This window comes from Parasteatoda tepidariorum, chromosome 1 (assembly GCF_982258835.1).
Source record: "Parasteatoda tepidariorum strain Cologne lab strain chromosome 1, Ptep-v5.0, whole genome shotgun sequence".
NCBI lineage: Eukaryota > Metazoa > Arthropoda > Arachnida > Araneae > Theridiidae > Parasteatoda > Parasteatoda tepidariorum.
Window position 1 is genome coordinate 88,877,514 of NC_141755.1, and position 18,495 is coordinate 88,896,008.

At 31.1% G+C, this 18,495-nt stretch overlaps 1 protein-coding gene across 2 annotated transcripts; it reads left to right on the forward strand.

Annotated features, from left to right (window-relative positions):
* The first annotated feature begins 4,670 nt into the window (after positions 1-4,670).
* On the forward strand, positions 4,671-15,998 carry Cbp20 (cap binding protein 20). 2 transcript variants are annotated; one of them, XM_087168632.1, is made up of 5 exons: positions 4,671-4,778; positions 7,535-7,614; positions 9,587-9,768; positions 11,068-11,206; positions 15,832-15,998. In XM_087168632.1, the coding sequence occupies exons 2-5, from the start codon at positions 7,552-7,554 to the stop codon at positions 15,931-15,933; spliced, it is 486 nt and encodes a 161-aa protein (XP_087024758.1). In that variant the 5' UTR covers positions 4,671-4,778; positions 7,535-7,551; the 3' UTR covers positions 15,934-15,998. The 2 variants fall into 2 exon arrangements, with proteins under 2 accessions (XP_087024758.1, XP_087024761.1); XM_087168635.1 differs by having other exon boundaries at positions 4,739-4,799.
* The last annotated feature ends 2,497 nt before the right edge of the window (positions 15,999-18,495 follow it).

The window sequence follows — 18,495 nt, forward strand, 5'->3', positions numbered from 1 at the left end:
AATATTATTAAAAGCAGACAGCTGTTTCGGATGCTCAAAGGGCAACCTTCATCAGTGCTACTGTTGCACTGATGAAGGTTGCCCTTTGAGCATCCGAAACAGCTGTCTGCTTTTAATAATATTCTTGTGCTCTTTAACGTTGTTTACCTTAGTTCATAATATTTAAGCTACGATGCTGAGGACACCTATGCTTCTTGTTCTGCATGTTTGAAATAAATTCCTTAAAAATGTTCTGAAGACATTTAAATATGTTAAATCTGTGGGATCACAAAGTCTTCCATGATCGTATAACAAATCAAAACCTCTGGGGGTACTGAATTGGAGATTGATCGTCCCTTATATGTAAAAGGAATACTTTATAAATCAAGTAAATCCAGTTCATTACTTTGGAATACATCAAATCAACCATACTGAAGCTTACCTACACTAAAAATAGTAATGAGAATCACAATATTTGTGTTTAATACGATTTTCTATAGCCTTATTATTGTTTTCTAAATCAGATATCACAGCGGCAAATAGGTGCCTTTATGGATTAAGAAAGTTTTTAAGATCAAATGTAATCAAGAGAAAAACAAAGCTGTTATTATTTAAAGGCCTCATTAGGTCAGTTTTAACATATGCTTGTGAAACATGGACACTGACTCGTGCAGATGAAGAAATGCTGAGCATATTTGAGAGAAAGATATTACGGTGCATTTTTGGAGGAATTAATAAAAACGGTCAGTGGTTAAGAAGATCAAATTTAGAACTCTATCGATCATATAAAGAACCAGACATCATAAGATTCATTAAGGTCCAAAAGATAAAATGGGCAGGCCACTTAGTAAGAATGGAAGAAGACCGTATTGTGAAAAAGATTTTTGATGCCCGGCCGACAGGAACACGTAGAAGGGGCAGGCCAAATCTCAGATGGCTAGATACCCTGGAGAAAGATTTATCTATACTAAAAATAAAGAATTGGAAGTCCATTGCCAAGGGAAGGACAGCTTGGAAAAAACTACTGGAGAAGGCCAAGGCCCATCCTGGGCTGTCGAGCCAATGAGGAAGGAAGGAAATCAGATATTTTTTAGGATTTAGGTGTTTTTAAGTGTTTTTTAGGTGTTGTTTAATATGAAAATTCTGTAACTTCCTAAAAATTATTTCACAACCGAGGAAATTTGCAAAACTCCTATTTTTATGGTGCCATATTATGTAACAAATTGAAGGAAATTAATAAAGTAATAAAACTCTTAAATTATTTATTTCGAAATTTACGTTTAAAAGGAACACTCTGTGTGCGCATTTCAAAAACATGACGTTTTTTACCTGAAGCTTAGAAGGAATCAGTATAATCCGGAATAGTTAGTTTTTTTTTTTAATAGCATATTGGATTTTTTATTTTCTAATTTCGCCATGTAGGAAAAAAAGTTAAAGGTGTGACTTAAAAAAATTGAAAGGAGGAATGTAGGTAAGGAGAGAGAAGGTTATTCATTTTAATTTGCAGGAACATGAACTTGTGAATTAAGAAAGGGATATTATTCATTTCAATAAAATTCTATTCTATAAGATAAATCTCATAGGAAGGCAGGACTGAATGAAATCATTTCTGTAAGTTATTTCATCATACAAATAAGGCAAAGCGAATTTATATTTTTGATAGAGGTGAAATTCCTTTTTTGTCGAATGAAATAAGTCCTAATTTTATTGAATGATAATTAAGAAAGCATGAAAAGCTACGCTAATGAAGTATGAGTTATAAATAGCATTGCTACCAAATTTTCCTCTTTTTCACAAAAATATTTAAAATTATTTCTTCTATTTTCTCACAAAATTAAAGGTAATACTAAAACATTCAAAAAGATACAAAGCCTGTTACAGCCCTTCAAAGACATGGGGAGTTTGAGACTTTATCCCAAAAGACCTTAATAAACAAACAAGTCAAATTTTATTGCCTGTTTTTCTCCTTTTACTAATCAAACTTGATGAAAAAATTTTGTTCTCAAAAAAGTTGCTCTTTACCTATTTGCACAAATAAAAGGGAATGGCATATAATAATTGTAATATAAATGTAATTAAACTATGAATTCATACAAATTTTGTTGTCAAAGGAATAAATGCAAAATTTACAACACAATTAAATAATATTCTCTTGCTTACAAAATAACTGATGAAACTAAACATTTAATATATAAATAAAAGAAACAGAAGGCCTTTTTTAATAAAAAAAATGGACTAAGAATTGCTTATAGCTTTTTTGTGCTGTTGAATTATCAGTTTTAATTTATTCAAATAAGCAAAATTGACATGAAATCAATATATTTTATGTACAAATAATTATATAATTTAAACATAAGTTTTGATCATAATTGATTTTGAAATTCTTATGTATAAATCTTAATTATTTTTGAAATGTCTTATTTCTTGAAAAGAAACATTTACTTATCCCATTAAATGAATGGCTGTTTTCAATACTAAGTTTTCATTCATTGAGAAAGAATTTTTTTATTTATTTTTTATCAGTGATTTTCTTAATATTAATGCTAAATTAATAAGTGTCCGCCAAGGTTGAACACAATATTTCAAGTTATTTGTGCAACAGAACTTCTTCAAGAATTCTACCAATGTTCTTATTGGCTTTTAAAAAAGTATATTAGCTATTTAGATTGTACATGGTGAAAAAAATCAAAACATTAGCCAAATAAGAAACATATTAGCAAGATAAATTATCAAATATTGCTTCACTAATATTCTGCATTTTAAAGCGTGAAAATTCAATGCATAAATAAACGCGAAATATAAAAAAATTCAATGCATTCAATACAAACACTTAAACGTTTTTTAGACGTTAAGGTAGTTCCCAGTAGAAAAATATCAATTCAACAGCGGCCTTTTAAAGCATTCTCACTTTAATTATTTAATTAATTCCTAATTGAGCTTAAATTAAATATTGTCATGTTTTTAGTGCATGAATCTGAATTGAACAACCTGATAATGCTCACTCTGGTTATTGTTATCTGGTTGCTCACTACGTGCTCTTGCGCGCCGAATCCAATCAATTAAAAATGAAAACTGTTGCCAGCGCGAGAAAAGAAATATCATCGGTTTTATTGATACATACATGCATACGTACGTACGTATTAGCGTTTTATATAATATAGATTTTCCACTTTGAAAAAAAATTACAAAGAATCACCAGTGCTGTACCTTTGGAAACAAGCAGCATCTTATAAGTTTATAAATTGAAGCAAACATTTCTCCTTCCAATAGATTTTTTTCCCGAATGAAATTTTTATTTTTAGTGATTAACATTTCAAATTTAGTTGTTCAATTTGATGAAGACGGACTTTAATTCTTTGGAAATATATGCGCAATCAGGTTTCTTCACATCATTTTTTTACTGTGGGAAATGTTTTAAAAATTATGTATTATTTCCCCTTTCTTATTATTTTCAATAATCGTACTGAATTTACAGCTTGTTTTACATTTTTACTCTTGATATGGCTACTGAGAAAAATTTACGTAGTTGAGTTTTATAGAATAATAAAACATAGTACTATTTGCCTTACGAATATTTCCTGAGATATATATTATCCCTTTTTTTTGGATAAACAACTGTTTTCTAAGATCTCAATTAACAAACATCTTCAATATTTGTTGATAGATGATCGTTTAAATTTATCTCAACATTATTTTAAAAATTTTTTTAACGGCAACAAGCAAGAGATACGGGTGTAAAAATCATATTTAAAAAAGTTCACGTTTTAATGCGATTTCAAAAGACATAAATAGTAAAGTAATATAATATTTTTGTTTTCAACATCATCAAAAAGTGATTTGAGTAAGATTAAAAAAAATCTTTATGCAACTACAGAACTATTTCAAAGTTAAGAATTTGATCATTAATAACAGTCAAGAGTGCAAGATACTTTGACGTAAAATTCTGAGGCCTTAAAGAGGGCTATAAATCTGTACAATCACAGAGAAGACAGCAAACTTCACATTTGCGCTCTTTATAAAGATACGCCAATAGTGAGATAAAACCACGTAAATGAAGGTTATTTTTTGGAATTTCGTTGTCAAAGGATAGATAAGACCTTTTTTCCTCTCTAATTGTAGGCTAAAAACTACGTCATTATGTCAGTTTTATTCATGGTTTTATTGCGTTGCTTAGTAGGGATTTTCAATTTCCCTTTTTTTTAAATTCACTTTGGTGGAAGAACGGATATTCGGCTAATCATTAATAAAAGCAACAAACCACTAGTACTGAAACACTACCAACTGCAATTTTAAGTGTCCAGCAGTGGACTGATCGTTAAGACACGGTTCCTAGCAGATCATCGAAGTCAAGCATCACTGGCTGCGGTCAGTATGCGGGTGGGTGACCACTTGGATCAGTCTGCGTAGGGACCGAGGGTGTGCGGTATTGGTCCTCGTTAAACTGTGCTACCGTAAAGTGCTCGACTTCGCGCGCAGGTCGTCGGGCTACCGAAGCGGGGGAGCCATCCCCTCCGCAGAGGATCAAAATTGCGATTGCATGTCTTCGGATCATCCTCCGGGATGTTTCCCAGACCGTCACCAATAGCCCATTGTGCAGCTCTAGGGCGACGTAAATTAACAACAATAACAATTTTAGGTTAAACTTCCATTTAGCGCCATCTATAAAACTTCCTTCAAGCGAATTATTAACATTTTTTTGAACTTTGAAACCACTTCCGCTTAGCGAGCAGGCAGAACAGAAATAGGTCTTCTTGGCTCGTTGTTTTGTTATTCCTTATTTACATGTTTTCGAATATTTGGTTCGTACAAAAGCTTAACTTGTCAGACTTATTTTATATTGCTACCTTTTAACTTTACATGTTAATGTTTCCTTTTCATATTTTAGCTATTATAAATTTATTTTATTGATACAATTCTATTTTATTCTCGAATTGTTCTTTATGTCGCACTCCAGCAATAATAACGTCGTTTAAAATCCGTAAATAGCTTTATTGCTATTAATCAAGGATACGCGATGCACTAATTGCTCCTTCTTAACTACTTCAGCTTTCAATTCGCCTCGTATATAAACTTTTTTTATGATTTAGAACACAAAATAGGTTTTTTTGGGCTGCTACGTTAATTTCGCCGGCATGCGATATGTCATTATTTATATATGTTATCTTGTAACTGTGAGTGCCCAAATATGTCACTAGAGTTACACTATATTTCTGAGTCAATGGGTATACTATTTTCTTGGTAATATTTCTGTATCGATACCTAAAACAAAATAACCGCCAAATGTTGGTAACTTGCGGGCAGTGTCAATAAAAAAAAGGGAGATTTCTGTTTCCTGATCGGTGGTATAATGACAGCTTCCTGTCATTCTACCACCATTCTAGAGAATGTCTTGGCAGCTTCAGGGCAGCAGCCCGTGAGAAACTAAAAAAAAAACATCTCTAAAGGGGACCAACTGAAAATGTATAGCTAGTAGCCACCAAAATGCAAACATATGCATGTTTTTTTAAATAAAATATTTGCAAATATATAATCTAGTTGGCACGTTGGCGCAACAGATTACGATACGGAAATATCCCAATGAAAAAAGTATGCGGGTATTTCCGTATCAAGATCTGTCGCGACAAATACAATTGCTAAGGTGCCAAATAGATTTTTAACTATATGTCAATGATTGCCTTGGGATGGATACAAGTTATACCTTTTGAGTTGGTCCTTTTCAGGGATTTTTTTAAAAAGTTTCTCGCATATCGCTGCCGGGAAGTTGCCACGACTTGGCGATTATTCTGCCACATATCAATGTATGGAAATCTTCCTAAAAGCATCACAGAAAGGAAGAGTTTGAAGGATATAGCTCTCAATCAACTACATTTTTAACTTTTGCCCATTTGAAAACTATGACGATTGTTCTTTCTTTGGAAGTTTACCCTTAATTCAAAACCCATACGTAAGCCGACTTAAGAAAATAATAAGACACCCTATCTTTGTGAATTGTGAATACACCCTATCTTTGCGGCTGGGTGGTGCAGTTGGTTTGTCGTCAGCCTTCTGAGCCCAAGTCTGCGGGTTCGATCCCCGGCCCAGACACCGGATTTTCGGGATGCAGAAAATCCTCAGCGACCATGTCGTATGATTATGCGGCATGTAAAAGATGCCTGGAGTGCCTTATTGGCTCTTGGCATTTCCGGCAAAATTAAAATCCTAGTGCACTTCAGCATCCAAATAGAGTCTCGGTGCTGCCATCTAGTGTGGCAGAAACTAGACGTCCAAATTAACATGACCAACGGTATCTCACCCATTGTGGTGATCCTGAAAGAGTAGATACCAACTCTGGGGAACGCACTAGGTCTGCTCATTGGCAGAACCGTTTGTGCAGCTCATTGGGAAAAAAATAAAAACAATATTTGTGAATAATTTTTGACTTCTTTTTTGGACAACCTAGCCTTCCTGGTTTATTCGCTTACCTATGTACAAATTAAAAACCCTTTGTAAGCTGCTTCTTTCGTGACTACTATTGTTTTCTCCCTATTTACTTTTCAACCCTTTAAACTTACCCATTCAAACTGAAGATTAGCAGCTCAACTTGGAAATAATCAAAAGCAAAATGGGCATTAACATTAAGTTCTATCTGAATTTTAAGTGAACACATTTCATTTTTTTTATTTGTTTGTTGTTTTCTGAGGTAAAACGAGCACTCAAGGAAAATTAATAAAAGATATTAATTTCTTATTGTTCTATTTTTTTTGCATTTATTTTTTATTAGTTATTTTCTGACAATTTGTTTTCATCTTTTATTTTATGTATTTATATGCGTAACATGTGTTGTTACACAGTATATAACAATTTATCTCTAATGCTTAATCAACGAAAAAAAATTTTTTTACAATGTTCACTTGGAATTTTACAAATTTAACAGTTCTGTTTATATATCTCCCCATCGCAATATAGCTATGGAAAATTTTCTGAGAATTCTATATTTTCAAACATACAGTAATAAATACTATTTACAAAATTAAAAAAATAATGTTAGCATTCATTTGAAGTTTCTGAGTTGTGAATTTATGTAATTTTACCTTATGCAATTAGCAACAGATATGTTTTAAGTAGTTTTGAACATTGTTGTGTCTATCTTGTTAATTTTAGTTAAATAAGTCAGCGTCAAATACCTACAGTTTCTGCCTTTTAGTGCAACTTCCTAATTCTTATAATTTTTCCATTAAAACAACTAATACTTAAAAGTCCTGATTGCTTTTTTATAGAGGTTATATTATTTAAACAACTTTACAATCAAGAACAGACATTCTCAGTAATTATGAACTCTATTATTATGTGTATTGAAGAGTCTTCTGATGTATTTAGTTTACTGTTTAGTAAAGTTAATGTTAGGATTTTTAAAATTTATTATAAAAAAAAATCTAAAAACATTTTTTAAACTTTTTTGTAAATTTGGTTCAAAATATTTTTTTGCTAAGGCTTCATCATAACAATTGTTAACCATATTAGTTTAAAGAAATATTATTCATATCCCTGATGTTCATCTCTTTTTCTTATATTTTAGGTGATATAAATGACAGTATGGGGTCTAGGTCTAGATCAGCAGGCGTAGATTCAAGTTCATACAGAGATCAACAATTTAAAGTAAGTAATGTTATGACAAGTTTGATTTTTTTACATTTTTAATTGTTTCAAAACTTCTATGATTATGATTGAAGTTACATATCTTAATATTACCTTGTCAGTGTTTTCATTACAGAAAAAAATAGGAGAGAATTTCTCACCCTTTCTCAAAAACAGGGTGAGATCTCAAAAATTTAAGTGAGATTTCTAAAAATTAAAAAAACACAAATAGACTTGGAAAAAAAATATTTCTTTGATTATAATACATTTTTAACATCTTCTAGTTGAATATTTTTGCTGCATCATCATATGGAAAATGTTCTATATCTACTTTTTCATCAGCTATTATATTTATTTGGCTGAAAAATATTCGTATTTGTTTAGTTTTGACCGTTTCTACCAACATTTGTTTAATTTTCATTTGTCCGTTACGGAGTAGAAGATGTCGCCTTAACAAGGTATTTGTCCATCTTACATTCATGCGCAAAACATTTAAACGTCTCACATGAAGAAACCTTACTTACGGTGAACCCGTGGTTGCAGAGAAATGTGTTCTGAAAGGGGTTCGTTGGTTGGTGTACTGCTGTTCGCACCGGTGCTGAACAATACTGGTAAATAGGGAAGCAAGATAACAAGGACCGATGCTCAAAATAATGAAAGATCAAGGAAGAAAAGTGAAGCGGATTTTATTCGAAATGGCCAAAGATGACATTTTCCCCAAAATTCGTGCATTTTAAAATTGATTAATAGAGTGCGCGAATTTCTTGCGTTAATAATTTTTTATTGCGAGAAAATAAAAAAAATATGCGAGATTCTCGGGCTCTAGTGAAAACGCTGTTCATAAATTTTAGAATGTGAAATAAAATTAATTATTTTCAAAAAGTATGAATTTTACTTTCTGGTACAAGTTTTTCTGCTTATCCAGGGGTAGATTGGAAATAATACTAAAACTAATTTCATTTTTAGGGACTCTTTACAAATGAGATTAAACACATTCTGATATATCTGTTGTTTTTTTATGCTATATTAGTAAGGTTAATTTAATCTTTTGGTACTCTGTCATTTTGCTGGTGCAGTTAAATCCAGCTATATAATTTCATTATTTTAAAAAATAGGGGTCATTAAAAGTATTTAAAAAAAAAGAAAAAGAATTTAGTTTATTTGCAGATAGTGATTTTGCTTTGATTGGCAACTTTTTTGCCTGTGGGCAAAAGGGAAAAATTCTGTTAGCAAAATATTAACTGTTAATTTTTAGCAGAAATCAATAATGCCTTGAATGGGATCATAAGTATTAAAGGAAATATTTAAGTATTATTAAGCTGTATTACTATTTAGTATTTTATCAAGCTGGTTATTGTAGGAGATTAAAAAGTTTTATCAAATAAACGTGAAACCTAACTTAATCAAGGGACTGTTTCTTCATACACATCTTGAATAGAAACTAGCAAAGTTTTTTCTTAAAATTTATTTTTGAATATTTACTTGTAAGAAATGAGATTTTCGGTGGTATTTGGGCATCTGTTACAAACAAGTGGAAAAAAAAATCACTTTTGAACTAGTGAGTGATTTCTAATATATACTGCTATAACATTGCTGAGTTACATTTAGCTCTTGCTTCAATATTTTGTTTGCAAATAACATTAAGATTGTGTTTAGAAAATGGAAAAAAACAAAACTTGCTGCTGAGAAATGTGATACACGATTCAGATCTCTTATTTATTTTGTGAGTCGAGGTTTGAAAAAATTCTCAGGTGTTGTGTCATATTATAATTACTAAACAAAAAGCGTTATTGTATACATATTGTAAATTATTAAATACTCTCCCATTGTGGAAGGAGAGCTTCCTCTTACTCTTTTCTTACAGAACAGTAGACTTTTCTCAATGATTAAAATTCATGTTTATCTAATTTTTTATGTTAATAATTATGTTTTAAATAAATGTCTTGATGCAATTATATTTGTTGTATACCTGTAGTTATGAATTTTCTTGCAGGGCTCTCGGAATGAATTGGAGAGACTTCTGTCGAAGAGTACCACCCTTTACATTGGAAATCTGAGCTTTTATACAACTGATTTACAAATTTATGAATTATTTTCCAAATGTGGAGACGTCAAAAGAGTTATTGTTGGATTAGACAGATTTAAGAAAACACCTTGTGGGTTTTGTTTTGTAGAGTATCCTTCAATAATGTTTTTTTCCCTTGCCTTCATTTTTTTTTTTTTATACTAGTTTGATTGCCATTGAAAATAAGTATAATTATAAAGGTATTTGTAAATCGTATGAAATCTCGTTGTGATAAAACTTCAAGCAAATTTTTAACTTAGTGCTTTTTAGAAATATGTTGAAATTTAACCCTTCAAACCCCAAAGCAAATAGGTGCATATTTTTATTTTTTTTAGAATTTTAATTCTCATCATTTATTTGATCTTTAGTTACTGTAATTTATTATTTTTTGTTCAAAACAAAAAATTACAAATGTGATATTAGTTATTTCTTCATTTTACTTCAAATTTAAAAAAAGAAAAAAAAAGAAACATTTATTTTGATAACTGTATTTAAAAGAATGTAGATTGCTAAATTTTAACAAAATTAAAATAAAAAGAAAGAAAATGTTTAATACATAGCTACCAACTTTACTGGATTTATCAGTAGAACGCTGGATTTTGCCAGTTTCTCATTCTCTACTGATTTAATAAAAATTCTTTTGATTTTTATGCATTTCAGAAAATTAACTAAAATTGAGAAAGTTTCCTAAAAAAATCCATATTGAAATAGAATTTTTACACAACTTTTTGCTTGAATATTTGAATTAGATTAATATGTAATGAAGTGAGCCTGAATTATACAGACAGTTTAAAGCTTTTTTTTCTCTTTCTTTTTTTGGTCTAAAATTTACACAACTTTTTGCTTGAATATTTGAATTAGTTTAATATGTAATGAAGTGAGCCTGAATTATACAGACAGTTTAAAGCTTTTTTTTTTCTTTCTTTTTTTGGTCTAAAATTTCCAGTTTATTTTTTATTCAGAACTCTTTTTTAAAAATTAATTATAAAATCCTAATTATCAATCCTAAATTACTTTTCTATTACTATTCAAATTTATGAGTTACTAAAAATAATTTCAAGTCATATAATTTCAGTCATAAATGGAAAATATTGCAGGCCCTTTATAATTATTAGTGTAATAAAGTTTTTGTATTTTTATGACAATAAAAGTCCCTACGTGTAAAATATTAAGTACATTATGTAACAGTTATCAGGAAATTTATATTTCATTAAATCTACTGGATTTTTTTCCTATCCATGTTGACAGCTCTGTCAATATTCAAAGAAAATATATTTCTTTTTTATTCAAGTTTTGCATAAAACTAAAAACTAGAAAAAAATGTGAAATCTTTATTTTTTACTGAGTGTTTTCTGCAAAAATACTGAAATGATTTTTTTTGGACACATTACTCCTCTACTTTTGCAAAGATATTATGAACGAGAAGATGCTGAAGATGCCATGAGGTATGTGAATGGAACAAAACTTGATGACAGAATAATTAGAACTGATTGGGACGCTGGCTTTATTGAAGGAAGACAATACGGCAGGGGAAGAACCGGAGGGCAAGTAAGTATCTTTCTTTCTTCCGCAAAGTATTTCTACCAGGATTAGGGTTTTGAACCGGAGACCTAGGTTTTGCTGTCTTAAACAGACTAAAACTCCTAAAGTGTCCAAATCCTTGAACCTTGGGTAAATTGCTAAAAGGTAAAAATCCTATATGTGTAACCATTGCACACATAATAATTACATAGATTAATAAATATTTTATTCTTTTTATACAATTTGTTTTAACTTATTAAAAGGAAAATAATATAATAAAAGGAGAAAAAGATAACTTTTGAACATCTTTAACATCTCATTGAATGACAAAAGTGAATACCTAGTCTTTTAAATATGAATAAATATACTTTTAATACTGATAAATTATGTTTTTGCATAAGAATAAAAAATGCAATATTAAAAATAATGATGAAACTTTTTTAATAAAACAAAAACGTGTCTTCATTTTGTTCCTTTTTCAAAAATTAACCTTTTATTTTTCACAATATTTTTTAAAAAATAGTGACATAATTTGAATAGAAGTGTTATGGACAGGGCGGTTTAAACTGTGGATTAATCCATTCTGTCCTAAACCTTGCCAACTCTGGTTTCTACATTTGTCTCTTTCTATGAAAGTGCTTTTGATTGAAACCATAGATTTGTAGATTTCCTTCACTTGTATAGATTTCTTCGTTAGTTAATAAAAAATTGTGCAAATCTTGGATATTTCTTTTTCAGCAGAATCTGAACTTTATTTTTAAATTTTACTTTTTAATTTCACAAACCTTACTTTTGATCACCACCTTTAGCTGTGGGAAAAGTGTGTGCAAACATTTCAGACTGATTTTATGCCACCAAATAGTTTAAAAAGAGAGAGATGATTAAACTTTTGTTTACATTATACATTTGTTGACATTATACACTCATAAAAGTATAGTGCGACTTTCAGGAGAACTCCTACAGACATTCGTCTTGTGTCCTGGCGGTAACTATGGTAGTGAGGAAAAGTCACTTCGAATAGGGGTGTGCAGTTTTGTTTTAATCTTGACATAGGTCGGCATGAGTAAACCAATCGACACCTCCATTTCACTCCCATTAGAGATGTGCTCTCGCTTGTTACCATAGCAGCAGATAACCCCAGACTTTTAGTCTGGAGGAGTTCTCCTCAAAGTTGCACTATATGCATATTTTTTTTCCAACATTTTTATTTTCAAATTTTTATTTCAGTGATTTTTCTAATCTAATTATTATTCTTTCGCTGAGTTTTTCTCGTGGTTGTAAAATAAATGGTTAACAAATATGGCAAAAGTAAAGACAAATGATTGTTAATTAAATTTCATTTAAATTTTTCTTCATTTGAAGAAAAGTTAAAACTTATTTAGTCTTATAATTATTGAAATATCCTAATCCCATTTAGGAAATCATATATGTTTTTGAGTGATGAGCAAAGAAAGGCCCACTAGGTGCATGCCTTATACGGGTCTACACAAGAGCTTCTCTCTGTGCACTTTCTAAAGTCTTGTTCGGCTATCAGTAAGATAAAAATAAGGATTTAATTTTCATCTTTTTACAAGCTCAGAAAATGCAGCGATTGATTTTTAATCATTTTTGTTTCTTATACAAACTTTTTCTTCAAAATTAAACATTATTCATAAAATGTTCTCTTTTTTCCCTTCATGTTAATACAGAATTTGCTAAATGATTATAGTATACCAATTTTGTTACAATAATTTTGCTTGGCCGCCAATACAAATCCATCCTTAAACTTTCTTTTGAAATTCTTATTTAATTTTTGGTTACTATAAAAATTAATTGAATTAATTTTTGCTTGAGAGGTTATTTAACAATATTACACAGTAGATTAATACTTAATTACTTTAGAATTTTAAAGACTTTTTTTTATTCTTTATTTTGATTGGATTTGCTGAATGAATACAGTTTTACATAAAATTTATTTTGAAAGTAACACTTTAAAAGGGAAATATACTTTATTATAAAAAGGTGTTTAAGTATCTTCATTATAGTATAATCATTAAGTATCTTCATTATAGTTAAGTATCTTCATTATTTTTAAATGTATGTTAATGTTTTACAATGGACAATTACAGTCAAATTTTTTTTTAAATTTTAATGCATTCAGAATCCTTCAAAACTCCCAGAAAACATTTTATTACTTTTCTAAGAAGACTATTTATTTAGTTACTTTCAATCAAAAAACGCTTACTTTCGTTTTCTCCTGAAACGGGGAGTCACGTGATTATGCACGAACTGACGTCACACGTGTCCATCTGCCGTTCACTTACAATAGCTGTGCTGTGAAAACCAATACGTTCTAGCTTTTGTTTGAATTTTCTAATTAAATTCAACTTTTTTAGATGGTCTAAAGCTATCTGTATAAAAAATTGCACCTTAATATCGCTTAATAAAAATGTGGATTTGATATAACGTATTTTTATAATGTTAAATTTCAATGGTATCCACTAAAACATTGTTAATACTTGACGAAATTTTCTAGCTCGGAATATTTAAGATTTTTTAGTTTAATGAAAAAAGTGCATGGTATTGCTTATAAATGATGCTTTATAAATACAAAATAACTTCGTTTTTTCATTTTTTAACTATAATCTTAATTTTAATGTATACTTCAAGTTCATTTGGAACATTTATTTTCATCTTAAGTGAAAGAAATGTTGGATCAATTTCTTATGTAGAATAAATAGTTTTAGATTTAAAATCTAGGACAGCTTAAGTTATTGATAATTTTTATCTATTTATTCTAGCGTGAATTCAAAGCATGTAATTGTCTTCATAGCAGTAGCCTCTTAAAAAACTTGTGATCCCAGCAAAACTTTAAAATCATATGTATATATATTTTCCTGCAAATTTTATTAACTTTACTTTAATTGCCTTAATCTATGTTATAAGAGTATTTGAAATCAAGCATATGCATTTATTTAGTTCTTTATTGCAGAAATAGGAATAAAATTTTATAAATGCATATAAAAATAATTTTTTGCCATAGCAAAGCTCCTATTTACTCAAAGAATAAAAATATTGAGAAAAAATATCAATATTACTGTTTATTTTTTAATTATTTAATAAATAATAAAGAATGTGCATTAGAATTTCTTTCCATTTTGTATTAGTTAATTTTTTATTTTTGTTCTCTAGCTTTAGTGAAACAAAAACTTCCAGCTTAATGATATTCGCTGAATTTTTGTGGATAAATGAGTTATTTAGATATGGATAAATGAGAAATTAAGTTAAATTTTAAGTATAGCTAGATTATGGTGATGATGATGGTCAGATATATTTCAATGGACTAGATTCTTGAAAGTGTTGATACGTTTTCGGCTATACCGTATGCATAACCTGAGATTTTTTAAAAACTATTTTAATAAATTTTTTAATTAAAAATGTATAATGTATTAATTTTACCATTTTAGAATTCTTCATTGCAAGCACTGACAAATAGCTTGCAGAAATAAGGAGAGAGATTAACTTTATAAATAACCATACTTTATTAATACTATATTGCAGAAAAAGGAATTAAAATTTATAAATTTAAAAATAAAAATAATTTCGAAATGTAACGGAATTCCTATTTAAGCTAGGAATAATGAATATAAGCGTTAATGTGTATTTAAATACTTAATACATAGTGAAACAAGAAAAAAAGATGACATAAACTGCATTAGTAAATATTTACGTAAAAAGAAAATCCTTCAACTCTATTAATAAATAAATAAATTAAAGAAGCAACATTAAATTACATTATTTGAATTTTTGATCATTAACACATAGATTGTAACGATGATGGACTGATATTTTTCAATAGACTAGATTTATGAAAATACTGATTTGTTTTAATGCAATAACGAATTATAAAATCATCCATCCTATATCAAAATGTATAAAATTTCTATCCAATCTGCGACTTATTTTAATTAAGTAATTAGGTTGTAATGAAGCATTATTTTAATTTAAAAGTAAGTGGAATAAAATAGTATTTTCTATGAACTTTAACACCACTGATTTCAGCCGAAAAGAAATGTTGATTCGCTGTAAAGAGCTACATAATCATTTCTTCAGATATTTTAATGATAAATAACAACGTTTGAAGTTTTAAAATCTTTCTTTCATTTTGAACACATTCTCAGAACCGTAAATTTAATTCACAAAATTTTTACTGATAACTTACAAAGGATGTTCATACGATATACGTGATATCAAAACTAAAAGAGCATTGAAATAGCCTTAGCGGATGGAGACGCCACGTTTCCCTTCGGCACATTTGACGTCATAACCAATCAGGGATCGTTTTTGATTGCATCACTTACGGAGGCCTTTTGGGGCAATTTAAATGTTTAATAACTAAATAAATTAACATTTACCGAAAAAAACAATCAGATTTTCGGTTTCAGGAGAGAATTTCCAATAAGTTAGGCATGAAAATAAAAAAATTTATGATATGCTGTAATTGTCCATTTAGAGAGATTCTATATTGTAAATAAAAATTGTTTTAAACGAAGAAATAAATAGGAATCTTCTAATATGTAAAGCACCAACACAAAGTCGCGAATGTGAAAAAATATGTTGCTTGTGTTTACTTTCAGTCTGTTTACACAGATTATTTTTAAAAAATATTTTAGGTCCGAGATGAATATAGGACTGACTATGATGTTGGGAGAGGAGGCTATGGAAAAATTGTGCAACAAAAAATTGGACCAGTGGATGCTCCTGCTGAAACATAAATTCATTTTGTATTCATTTTCATAAGATCATTTGATTCACTTAATAAACACATTTTACATTTTTAGTGGTTTTTGATCGCAACAATGTTTTACAATATGGAGCTTCTTATAACGTTAAGTTTTTGTACAATATAATTGTTTATGGGAGCTTTTAATCAACGAAAGAATGAATCCCAGATCTATGTAAGGATGAAAATTTTCTGTGAATCCGCGATTGAAAAATCTTTGACTCCACAGTTGCAAAAAAAAAAGGTTTTTTACTAATATAGCTGTTATAAAGGTTTTAGCAGATGCTGCAAAACAGCAAAGACTGGAGCACTCAATTAAGTATTTACACTCTCATGATAAAGCTTCTAAAAAGTCTGAGCAATCTGAGTTTATTATACTTGCATATTGTCTTGATTTTTGACGGCTCGATTTTTAATCTCAAAATACTTGAGGTTCTACTTAAACTGCTGTTTGTAGAAAATGCAACACCATGAAGGAATCATCAGAATCAAATGAAATTCGCAGCAAATGTCAATTATAGGATATTATGCAAATTAATAAAGTTTCAGAGCCATCGCGCGTGCGTGGCGCGCGCAGCGCCCTCTGAATTGATGCTGAAAGCGTATAAATAAAGTGCTGTAGCGGGACGTTGAAAATAGTCTATGATTATTTGTTAGTGGCAAACGTTTAGTGAGACCTGAGTATGCCTCCACGACGGAAGAATAAGAAATTCAAGCAACTTACGGAGTTTGAACGAGGGAGGATAATCGGCCTTCGAGAAGGAGGATTTTCCTATCGCGCAATAGCAGCTCGTATGCAGCGGAACAGTTCCACAGTGATGCGAGTTTGGAAGCAGTGGACCGACGAGCACCGAACAACTCGAAAAACAGGCACTGGACGACAGAAGGTGACGTCAGAGCGCGATGATCGACACCTGCTCCGCATGGCGGTGAATGATCGCACAGCTTCCTCCAGGCAGCTGGCAGCACATTGGTCTACTGCTACAGGTGTACAATTGTCGGCTTCGTCAATTCGTCGTCGTCTGCTGCGCCGTGGATTGCGTGCAAGGGTGCCATTATACAGGATTCCCCTCACGGCGGATCATCGACGGCTGCGTCGGCAGTGGGCTCTTGAGCACAGAGACTGGCGAGCTGATTGGCACCAAGTTGTCTTTTCAGATGAATCACGCTTCAATTTGTGGACCCATGATGGCCGTGTTCGTGTTAGACGTTATGCCGGTCAACGCTGCCTTCCTGAGTGTATTATTGAACGACATAGTGGTCGAACACCCGGAGTTATGGTCTGGGGTGCGATTTCGTATCATGGACGATCCAATTTGATACGAATTGAGGGTAATCTCAATAGCAACAGATACGTCCGTGAAGTGCTACAGCCCGAAGTCGTTCCTTTCCGTCAAGGCATCCCTGGAGCTATCTTTCAGCAGGATAATGCACGCCCACATGTTGCGCGGACTGTTAGAGACTTCTGTTCAGCACAACGCATGCAACTTCTTCCTTGGCCTGCTTATTCGCCGGATATGTCGCCTATTGAGCACGTGTGGGATATGGTTGGTCGGCGTCTCACTCGTGATCCGCGTCCTGCAGTTTCCAAAGACGAACTTTGGTTGCGCATACAAGCGATATGGAATTCTCTTCCTCAAGCAGATATTCAACATCTGTTTGACTCCATGCCACGTCGTATAGCAGCACTTATTGCAGCGCGTGGTGGCTGCACCAAATACTGATTTCGGACGCTTAATTTGTTTCTTTTGTTTTGAAAATTTCATCATTTATTTGTATCAGTACAAGTCGTTTCTGCATTAAATTTCATTTGATTCTGATGATTCTTTCATGGTGTTGCATTTTCTACAAACAGCAGTTTATTTATCTAGTTGCCGGTGGCAGCTAGAATAAATATAAAATTGCCTATAATTTCAATTATAAAAAATATTAAATTTTATTAAAAATAGCATTTTTAAAGCGCAAATGATATAATCTATAACTAGTCCAAGACAAAATGTTACGTGTCTGTCCCAGATTAAATACTTTTAAAGTAGGAAACTAAATGGAACTGAAAACTACATTGAACATTGTTCCAAAAGAGAGCGTGTTGGAAAGTTTAAAAAATATTTGTGAGAATTAAATATTAAGAAAGGGGGGAGTATTATAGTACATTCTATTCCTACTGAGGGGAGAAGGGTCAAGCCATGGAACCGGTCTTCTCCCCAGGTGGCGTATTTGAGCGTTGCGGTCGTGAATACTGACTTCATTATCATGCCCGTAGGTTGCGAAATTGTGGAGTCTTAACTTCTATGTTCATAACGGGCTATGGATGGTTGACTCAATGTTAATTATCACAAGCTTCCTAAAACCGGAAGAAATTTAAAGGACTTCCGGTGTATCCCTCCCCTTATGTTACGCTTACGAGATGTGTGAACAGGCTTAAGATTCTAGGAAGTTTCATTATTGTGATTTGCAAATTGACAAGTAGTTTTGCCATTCAGAAGAGTTTCGTGTAATTTATAAATTCTAACTGGTCGGGAGTCTAAACAATTGCTAATATCGCAGCATAAAA

Coding starts and splice junctions, on each gene's coding strand:
- Cbp20 (XM_087168632.1), top strand. CDS start 7,552: ATGGGGTCTAGGTCTAGATCAGCAGGCGTAGATTCAAGTTCATACAGA. Junction 7,615..9,586: donor ACAGAGATCAACAATTTAAA/GTAAGTAATGTT, acceptor ATTTTCTTGCAG/GGCTCTCGGAATGAATTGGA. Junction 9,769..11,067: donor TGTGGGTTTTGTTTTGTAGA/GTATCCTTCAAT, acceptor ACTTTTGCAAAG/ATATTATGAACGAGAAGATG.